At 44.2% G+C, this 10,754-nt stretch overlaps 1 protein-coding gene across 3 annotated transcripts in view; it reads right to left on the bottom strand.

The window, feature by feature from the left end:
• LOC121337775 (poly(rC)-binding protein 3-like) overlaps positions 1 to 10,754 on the bottom strand; it is a 139,055-nt gene that overhangs the window by 14,078 nt on the left and 114,223 nt on the right. For all 3 annotated transcript variants that reach the window (XM_041408095.1, XM_041408093.1, XM_041408094.1), the window contains exon 12: positions 4,792 to 4,961. In XM_041408095.1, the coding sequence (XP_041264029.1) occupies positions 4,792 to 4,961 (170 nt within the window). The remainder of the gene's footprint in view (positions 1 to 4,791; positions 4,962 to 10,754) is intronic.

Raw genomic sequence — 10,754 nt, 5'->3', positions numbered from 1 at the left:
GGGCAGTGATGGGCTCTTGGGAGGGTGTAGGAATCAAACCACCTTCACTTTAATCTAACTCCACCCATCAGCAGGCAGGATGAGTTTGGCCCATACACTTCTGCTTTTCTGTACATCTTCAGACATTAAAATACAATAATTCCAAGGATACGCTGTTTTATTCGTATGCCAAAATGTTTGCCTAGATAAACCCTCCCTTTGCCCATTTGCTTGTTGCAGCTTGTGCACTGGCTTTTGGGTTGGCAAATAACACAAATACTAATTTCAGGACGCTTTTTGCAGGTGACCAGCTGGGAGCTATGGCAGCCTAGCATAGAAATAGGGCTGTGGGCTAGAAAACCTTTGCTAGCTACAGTTGCATGTGTATTCCTAGTCAGTCTGGGGTTGTCTTTTTGGCAATTGCTAACTTGTCAGGCTCCTGGGCTTTCTCCTGAGGTGAGCTGAGGAGCTGTAGCAGCTCCTTGCTTCCAGAGTGAAGCGTCAGCAAGCTCCTGGCTGGCCATGCAGAGGACTTGGTGCTTTCTTCCCACACCCCATCAGGCTCAGGAAGGCTTCCCAGCACAGGGACCAGGGTGCTAGTCCCTGTTGGGGACTGGGAAAGCAGGTTTGGAGAGCAGCTGTAGCCAGGCTGCAGGCTGGGAAGGAAATGTGGTCACCCCACACAGGGCTTGGAAAAGCCTCTCTTGTCCTCACCTTAGCCACAGTTTTGAGGAGTAACAGCCCCATGGCCATTCATTGCCAGAGAAAGGCAATGACCAGCACATTGCCTGCCTCATGCAAGGATCTACCAGGATACGTAGGCAATGGGGACACTGGACTAGAGCTTCCCAAAGCACTACTGCTGATGGTGAGTTTGAAGGACACCTGAAGTGGTTCTGAGCTGGGGAGAGGAGTGTGCAGGAGAGAGGGAAATATTTGAGCACTGAGCTCCTCTCTTCTCCACAAAGAAAAGAGGGCTCTTGGAGCATAAACACCTCAGCAGCTTTTGCTGGGAAGCTGGAAGGAGCACATCTTCTGTGAGGAGCTGGGAGGAAAGGAGGGTGAGTGCATGAAATTCAGACTCCTTTGAGGGAGGTGAAGTTTTGATTTTCCTACCCTGAAGTCTTTATCTGTCCCCATGGATGAGAAACTCAGCTTTTCTAAGCAGAGAGAAGTGCACCCTTGTGCTGCTCGCCATCTACTCACACAGAGGAGTTTATGTCAAGACCACTGAATCAGAGACTCCAGCTCCACTGTACATCCTCAACTTGGGGCTGTAGGAACTACATGTGATACCTTAGGATGTTTTGAAAAACTCAGTTTATACAGGATTTTTTAGTATTACTCAGTATTATTCTGGGATAGAGGTCCACAGAAAGGTACTGCAGCACTGTGTTTCAGTGACTCCAAATCTGTCTACTGTACATTAAAAAAAAAAAACAAAAAAAAAATCCTTACTGATATGGAGGGGGGGTGTTTGAGCCTAAGCTTTTCCCTGCACAGAGGGGGAGAACAGATCCCACAGGCCAAAATGCTGGTGTTGGTAGCAGCCACTCCAACTCTCTGTCTCTGGTTTACTCTCATAGGTACGACTGTAGCAGTAATTTTCCCTCTTTCCCCTTTATTACTAGCGGCAATACATAAGGTGGGAGTTCCTCAGGTTAGCTATCAGCTGTCCCATGGCAGTGGCAGTTTCCCAAACGAACTGTTGATGCAACAACATTGCATGTAAAAGGGGGTGAGGCAGCCTTCATACAAAATTTCACAGTGACAATTTTACACTGTCCCTCTGCAGGCCTGCACGTTCTGAATATACACACTGAAAGCCACATGCTGCATGACCTGAAACTGGTGAAGAGAAGAGAGCAGGTGTGGCTTTGGCAGTCCTGTTGGGTCTGGGAATGAAGCTCTTGTAAAAAAATACCTTCGGGAAACTGCCCTTCAACAAGGAGCAAGTGCTGCTGGCTAAATTAATTTATAATCCAAAGTCAGATATTACATAGAAAAATTAAACTGCAGTTCAATCTTAATAAAAGCAAGAAGATGGAATTGGGTAATGAAAATCTTGTTACTACAGTGGAGACCAGTTAAAGAGACAGAAGGCTTTACAGGAAAAAGGACATTCCAACTGCAAACAAGCTAAGACACACTCTATTCATACAGAGGCCAGTGCTCGGGTAAGCAATACAGAATCAAACCAATACTTTGTAAGATTTAAATCTCTGTCTTGATATGATATCAATATATTTATATATCTATAATTTAGAATATACTATGTACATATCCAACGCCAGATTGCAATAAAAGTCTTAAAGCAAGCTGATAAATTATTCTATAGACAGCAACTTTGGTTGGAGGACAGCTTAAAGATACACACAATATGCTTCAGGAATATTGTGGATAGATAATTTTGCTTTTTTTACACCCTATGTTGCTGAAAGACATGAGTTTATGCAGAAACACTGGCCCTGGAAACCGATTACCATGAACAATAGATCTTGTAGAGGAGAAAAAGGTCTACCTTACGCTGAACGCTTATAGGGCTGTTATTTTTTGTGATTATTATTTTCACATACCAGACCACAGTTTGGGCAGTCTAGGTACTTGTCTCTTCCCCAAAGCTGTTTTATGCCACCGTCTTTAAAAGAGACAGCATCACTTGTGGCAGGTTTAGGAGGTGGATCCCAGCACACAGAGGCAGCAGCAGCAGCAGCCTGGCTCTGCACCTCTGTCCTGCCCCAGCGCCTAAACCTCACTAGAGCAAACCTCTCGCCTGTCTCACAGCTTCTCAGTCCTGCCCCAGCGGGACTCACGCTGCTGCTGTGGTGGCACCTGGCTGAACAGCAGTGTCTCATGTGAAAGGAGAGGTCTGGAACAGTGTCGCTTTTTAAAACCAAAAAGCCACCTTAATTGCCTATGTTACCTTTCAGCTTAATTTAGTACATGTTACTTTAAAAGTCTTCATCTACAAATGAAGTCACTTCATCTAAATACAGTTCCAACACATGGTACATAATAATATATGATGGTTTATTGTAGATGATGGTAACAAATGACTTCTATCTAGAAATTTAACAGGAACAAAATACTTTGTTTTTGGTTTCACACAATATAGATAGAGATCCGTGGTATATGACTGCTGAGGAGTTTTCTTCTTTGCAAAAGTATGTTAAAAGACCTCATATAGATCCCATTCCACCACAAGAACCATTAAACAGTAATCAACAGAAGTGTGAAAGTTCACAGATTTTTCTAAAGTGAGTCAAACAGTTTTGTTCACTAGAGTTTCTGTCTCTGGTGAGCAGCTCACTGCAACTCCATTAATAAGTGCATTATTATATTTGCATGCTTTAGCTGTCTTCAAGATCCTAAATTGTTATCTTCCGAGATCCAGATGCATGCCATGTGGTGTTTGTGCAACTAAAAATGAAGGGGTCTATTCTCGTCTCGATGTGTGGGGAATCCCTGAACACCAAGAGAAGAACATATCCTTAAGGGTTAAAGGAGGGAACACATTTTTATTTGATTACAGGGCTTACGGAAGTGACTTATATTTGCTACAAAGAATATAAATCAAAAGAGCTGTAGGTTGTTTTAAGATTCTGGAAATGGTTTATCCTAGTTTTCACAGTGCCACCCCTACATGTATCTTTCCCCAGGAAGCTGCTTTCAGACTAAATTATGAAAAGCAGGGCTTTTGTCTGCTAGAACACAGAGCTGCACAAACATCCCATTCCTCCACGGCAACCATTGCAGCGGTGCTCTACAAAACTGGGATGGAGAGGAGGCTGGACCACAGGAAGCCACAGACCTGCTGTGACTGCAGCTCCCACATAAATCACATACTTTGTACTACCTTAACAGCAAACACAGTTAAACACAAAGCTTGATTCATATCACAGTAATTTTGTGGGGGGAAAAAAAGAAAATAAAAGAAAAGTAATCCCATAAAATACACAGCTATCCCCCCTCCCCCCCCTGATTCATATCACAGTAATTTTGTGGGGGGAAAAAAAGAAAATAAAAGTAATCCCATAAAATACATAGCTATCCCCCCTCCCCCCCAATATATTGCTTCAGTCCAGCATTTACAAGTAGATCTATGAGACAGCACTATATCCACTGCACTTTCTTCTCCACATAATTGCAAATGAAAGTGGGATCCATTTTAATATATTTCTAAATAATCATGTAAAATCAGTTAAGAGACCTAAGCCATCACCATGGCTTAGGTGAACAGCCAGTGCTTTCATTAAGTCTGGGACCAGGAAGTGGAGAAGCAGATAGTCTCACCCTGTCTCTTTAGGGAATGCTTCTTACACATTTGTGGTGCTGTCTCTGAAGAAGTAAATCCTGTGCGTCTTCAGCAACCTGATGTCAGTTTATCAACTCTGAATGGCAATTTCCACTTGGTAAATTAAATCTGTTTTGCAATGTGTTTCACTATATTTGCCATTCAGGGTAGTAAAATGGGTCTGTGAGAAGTGTTTTTCCTCTAAACAATTTATGCTTTTAATTTTATTTAATTTATCCACCAATATTTTAAGTGGATGCTAATATGAGTATTCAGATTTTGCAGCTTTTGTCATTCAACACGTAGCTGGAATTGCACCGGATTAAGCTCCTTTTCATATAAGCCAACAGCAAACCCAGGTTCTAATGATACAGGCTTTACAAACCATTAGGAATTGAGTAATACTATGCAAAATGGACACTGCAAAGCAACTTTCTGGATCTACTCAGGACAGACATTTGCTGGAGAGCAGACAGAGCAATCTCGCAGAAGCATGATCACTTACAAAGCCAACTTACCTTGCATTAATGAGGTACTGTGCTAAGCTGATGTTTGCAGGGGATCCTGTGATTGTAACTTGTCGTTCTGCGGAGCCTTCTGTGGCATTAGCAATCTTGATCTGCGCTCCTGACATCTGCCTGATTTCATTTATCTTACTGCCTTGTCTGCCAATAATGCAGCCTATTAACTGGAGCGGGACAAAGACTGAGATTAGTGCCACAGACACAAGCAAAAACCACTTAACTGCAATCTGTAGTATTGCTAAAAAGATGGTTATGAGCAGCTCAGTAGCAAAACAAAAAGATTTTTGCTCTGCTGTATGGAAGGAATCTCTAGTGCAGTCTATTGTCTCTATGGTCATATGCCTCTAGATCCAGTTTTGCTGCTACATGGTTAAGTCAGTATCTTATTTCTGGTGTTTCAAGACTATTTCACTGTCTCAGTGGCAGAAAATGACAGCGTGCTGTGATGTTGAGAAAACCAAACCACTTGCCAGTGGCAGCAGTAAGCCAAGAGCAGCAGCTGGAAGCCAGGCTGACTATCCACAGCTGCTGTGTGTGGCTCTGCACCTTTCCAGAGCGCTGACAGCCCTACGCCTCCCTGGGTACACGTGGTGCTTGCTTGGCCAGGTACTGTGCATTAAAGTCAGTGGGATTTACAGCTCTCTGACTGCAGGCACAAGCAGGCATAGGAAGATACTCAAAGTTGTCTGCCTTCCTTTACAGAAACTTACCAAAACTCTTATTTTGTGAATAGAGCTGAGCCTGAGCTGTGTGTGTGTGTGTGCATGTGTGTCCCAGGGTGTTTCTCCTCCAGCGTGGGGAGCCCCCAGGAACAAGAGGGCATGGAGCCAGCAGCTGAGGCTGAGATGTTTTGATTTCTGTATGGGTGAGGAGTGGGGTTTTGTTCTCGGTGCTGAGAAGCTCAGTCATGGCCAGAATGAGTAGAAAACAGAAACTTTGCTCTACAGGTCTGTTAATGCTGGGATAATGTTGCCAGTTTTGCAGAAGGATGTGCCAAGATGCAGAGACTGCCCTTCCCCTCCCACTCTTCCCGCTGCTTCAGGCCCTGACGTGTTACCCTTTGTGGGACTGTAGTACTTGGAGTAACTGGCCAGAAACAGATTCACGTTGTCCCCATATTTTATCAACAGAAGAAAAACCTCCAAACGCAATCCTTGCTTCACACTCAGGGACAAACAGAAAGCCAAAGTGGATACCCAGGTAGCTGAAACAAAGACCAAGTTTTGACGAGCACAAGAGGAGCAACCACAAGGGGGGAAAAATGGGGTGGCAGGAAATGCACACAGGATTTCCCATCCTGTTACAACAGGAGTGCCTTGCTGAGCTCCCTGTCCTCATCCCAAGGAATCTCTCAGAGTGTTTGACTACATGCCAGTGCAGAGGACTGGTGTGTGCATCACCAGGAAGCCTCTGGCCTGTCTGTGTGACACCAATGTGCCTGCACTAGCTACCTGTGGGCAGCACAGGGATCCATAAGCCTATGCTTCTGATGCCTCAGTCTCACTGGCCTCCATGGTCTGCAAGGAGTGAAGCTGGTGCAGGAGAGGAGAGCACCAGAGCACGGGCAGAGAAGGAACCTGCTGGGGTCACTCAGCAAGCTGCCACTTGCATGTGCTGGGGGTCCTCCAGTGATGCCCAGCTTGTCACCCAGGTGGGTCAGTGCAAAGACTGTGCTGTCTCCTAGCTGAGTTTGAGTTAGGTAGTGAGGATTCAGTCCACGCTGGTCAAGGACACTGGTGATGGTGGTGTCTTAAAGAAAGGTTTGGTAGCTTTTTTGCCTGAAGCTCTCCAAAGTCACCCTTCATTGCTGTGACAACAAGATGCTTGGACACCCTCTGCAAGCTGTGACATGGCCTGTGGCTCATGCAGAACACACAACTCCATGTAGGAAGGATACTAGTGCTGGGGGCTTGGGCTATCCATGAGGTGCCTTTCTCATTACATGTTACTTACACTGAAATTTGAGCAGTATGTGAGTATTCAAGAGCTGATGTGTTCTTTAAAAAATTCAAGGGATATTTGGCTATGGGCATTTGGTTCTACATAAAGAGATCTGAGATGCCTTGCTCTGAGATTGGAATCATGTCAAACTGCATCCAAACACCTCTGACCCAATTGGGAGAGGAGCCAAACCTAGCACAGACTATACCAAGCCTGTTATACACTGTAGTCTAATACTGCACTTACTAATAAATATAATCATCAGTGGCACAGGGTCCTGTTGAAGGCCTGTCACTTGTGGTGTCCCCCAAGTTTCGATACTGGACCCAGTGCTGTTTAACCTGTTCATCAATGACTCAGATGAAGGGGCAGAGGCCTGCTCAGCAAGTTCCCTGAGGACACAAAGCTGGGAGGAATGACTGATACCCCAGAGGGCTGTGCAGCCCTTCAGAGGGACCTCGACAGGGTGGAGAGATGGGCAGAGAGGAACTGTCTGAAATTCAATAAATGTGGGGGCTGACCTGCTGGAAAGCAGCTCTGTGGTGAAGGATCTGGGGGTTCTTGGTGGACAACAAACTGCCCATGACCCAGCAGTGTACCCTTTGGGGCCAAGAAGGACAGTGACATCCTGGGGAGCATTAGGAATAAGTAACACTGCCCAGATCAAGGGAAGTCATCCTGCCCCTCTACTCAGCCCTAGTGAGCCATGTCTGCAGTGCTATGTCCAGTTCTGGGCTCCTCAGTACCAGAGAGACACGGAGCTCCTGGAGCAGGTCCAGTGCAGGGTCACAAAGATGAGTAAAGGACTGGAGCACCTCTCTTATGAGGAAAGGCTGAGGGAACTTGGCCTATTCAGCCTGGAGAAGAGACAACTGAGAGGGGACCTCATGAATGTCAGAATCTGAAGGGAGGGTGCCAAGAGGGTGGATCCAGGCTTTTCTTGGTGGTGCCAAGCAAGAGGACAAGAGGCAATCAATGGGCAAAAACTGATGCACAGAAAGTTCCACCTGGATGTGAGGAAGAACTTTTTTACTGCTGAGGGTGACTGAGCACTGGGACAGGCTGTCCGGAGTGGTTGTGGAGTCTCCCTCACTGAAGATATTAATGAATCATCTGGACACAATCCTGTGCCACGTGCTCTAAGATGACCCTGTTGGAGCAGGGAGGTTGGACCACATGGCCCTGTGGTCCCTGCAACCTGACCCACTCTGTGATTTACCCACTCCATGAATACTTGTATTACAAGTATCTATAATATACACATATGTACATAGCATGTACACGTATATGCATATATATTTTGACTCTCTCAACACTTGGCTGGAAGAGCTCACATCAGATGTGCATCAAGCCCAGTAGTCTGTCTCTGACTGTGGCAGTAGCCCACCCTTACAAGAGAAAAAAAAAAGGTAAAACCAGTGTGAGGTATAAAATAAAGTTTCCACTGGTATTTCAAATTTCCTTCTAAGGCTTACAGATCACCTGAGCAGTAGCTGCTATCTCTGCCTTTATGCTCCATAGTCCATCTGTCTGACAATTTCTTTTTGAACCTGTTTCTCCTTTTGCTGTCCAAGGGCCATGGCAGTGACTTGCAGAGCTTGCTGGTGCGTCAAGTATCACCATTTGTTCGTACACCCAAAATATCAGCTGGTGTACCCTCCTTGATCTGTGAGCACCAGGTAAAAATGGTTCCTTTTCCACTTTCTCTACACCACCTCTGTCTGTCTTCCCCAACCTCAACATACCTCATTTCTCCTTGTGCCAAAAAAACTCCAAACAAACCAACCCTGAAACACGTGTTCTGCTTTTTGCCTTTTTCTAGCTTTGCTCTGTTCTTTGATAAAGTTCTGCCGGCACAAATGGAAACAGAGCTGATTCAGGAGTCTGGACCCTTAAAGGGTGGGATTTGAAGGTCTCCCATAATTCCTCCCACCTCCAAATTACTGATGCCAATAATTTCTCCCAATATGCTATGGCATCATCTCTGGTTCAGCTTCCTCTCTTCCATTATTTCATTTTCCCCATAATGCTAAATATAAATGCTATATAAATGCTTTACATATATACATATACATACATATATATATATATATATATATATATATATAAAAAATTTTCCTGTAATGCTAAAGCACTGACAGAGTCTAATGACTGCCACAGGAGATGGCATGGAGATTTTAAACACTGGTGAAAAAGAATTGGTTTCCTTTCTTATAATGTAGTGCTTGTACAAAAGGACCAAGAATTAGCCTCTGCAACTTGGTATCTGCTGTCAGGAGCAGAGGGGTTGACCACAGGTACTCATGGCTCCCCCTGGTTCCCTGCTGCCAACACAGCAGTCCATGTGCTTTGGCGAAGCCTCTGCATTAGCTGAGCAAGCAGGTGCTCATCAGAACGAGACTCTTCAATCTCTTTTCAGAAAGATACAGGCTGAAACTCTTGGTTTCAGGTCTGGGTTGGTCTGTTTTGTGTTTTTTAACTAGAAAGTCTGGGGCAGAGTACACTATAGGGGGAAATATCTCCTGAGGCAGATTATAGTTCTTTACAACCTTGCAGCAGGGCCTGGAAAAAGATGCTCCGTATCTCTTAAGAACAAAACAATAATGATGTTAAGAAATTTCCTTGTCACCACAATGCAAAATCTGGACCATAATAATTGCACAGACTTTGCAATAAGTCATATAGAAAACTGAGAAAACCTGGGCTGCTCCAAAAACCTTTTGCACATGTGGGTCCCATGGCAGGGAAGTATTTGAGGCACCATAGGGAAATAAAGGCAGTTCTTCAAGTCTGCCATATCCATCTTGGATGGACTGACACTTCTGTTCCTATGGAGTAGTGATCAGATTTACAGCTGCCTTAAAATGTTCTTAGTGCTTTCTGTGGGCAAGTTGCTTTCCTGTTGCTTGTCCCTGACTGTCTCTCCCACATATATGCAAAATCTGTCTAATTTTTATGAGACAGATTTTTAAATTATTACTGGTCTGTTCAGTTATTCTCAATGGATGTTTTGGGGTATTGATTTATGAAATCTTAAGACATCTGTTATCTACACCCAAGGGTGCCATCTCTTCTTTAAGGTTCTTTTAAGGACCTGTTTATGCCACTTTATTCTGGGATTTATACACACTTATATTGTGTAACTTGGGCACCAATGGAAGGACAGACAAGATCCCAGCATGGAAAGAAAGGCAACCAAATGCCCCTGTAAGAGGCTTTGATGATCAAAATGAGATACTAGATAAAGACCAAGGTGACTTCTGAGACGGACTGGGAGAAGTGTCCTCTTTGTTCTCTTTTTGGAGTTACACAGAAGTTATGAAAAAACCTACAAAGGCAAATCTTCTGAATTCATTATTTGGAGAGGAAGCCTCAGCTTTTAGCATGTGAAAAATAACTTTCTGGATTTTTTTTTTTTTTTGTTCTCCAGTACCTCTTTGTTATTGAGCAACAGGTTAATTGCAATTGTCAGCATATTGCATGAAGAAAGAAGCATGATGTTTTTGCAGAAACTATTAATAATAGAAAAATAAATTTCTGTCACTGCCTAAATGCCAGAGGGAGTGAGGAAAATTTATTTTAATATGAAGCTATGCAATTTGTAAAAGGGTATTAATATCTATTTGTTATAGACTAAGCTAAACTCTCATCTCCTCATTGTCTTTATATCTGATTTTGCTCTATCATGTTCTTACTGAGGTATGCTTATCATTATCTTTGTCTTAAAAAGTATATAAAAGTATGTACCACGTGTAGCTATACACTGATTTATCTGATAGCTGCAAAGCACGTGGGTATATGCAGGTCTCATGGTGTGCTGGACTTTTACACAGATAAGCAGAAATTATAAGAAAGCTGTGGAACTCGTGCAGCACAGCGGATCCCTGGAGCTGGAGCAGGCAGGGGACAAACCATGGGCAGCTTCAGGGCTGCACTGCAGCTCCGTGCCAGGGCTTGCAGCTTCCTTCACCTTCAGCCACATAAACAATCACTGCCCACACTGACAGCCTGCTCAT

This window comes from Onychostruthus taczanowskii, unplaced genomic scaffold (genome assembly GCF_017590055.1).
Source record: "Onychostruthus taczanowskii isolate IOZ18803 unplaced genomic scaffold, ASM1759005v1 scaffold29, whole genome shotgun sequence".
Lineage (NCBI taxonomy): Eukaryota > Metazoa > Chordata > Aves > Passeriformes > Passeridae > Onychostruthus > Onychostruthus taczanowskii.
The sequence above is the reverse complement of the archived record's forward strand: the minus strand, read 5'-3'. Positions and strand labels throughout refer to the sequence as shown.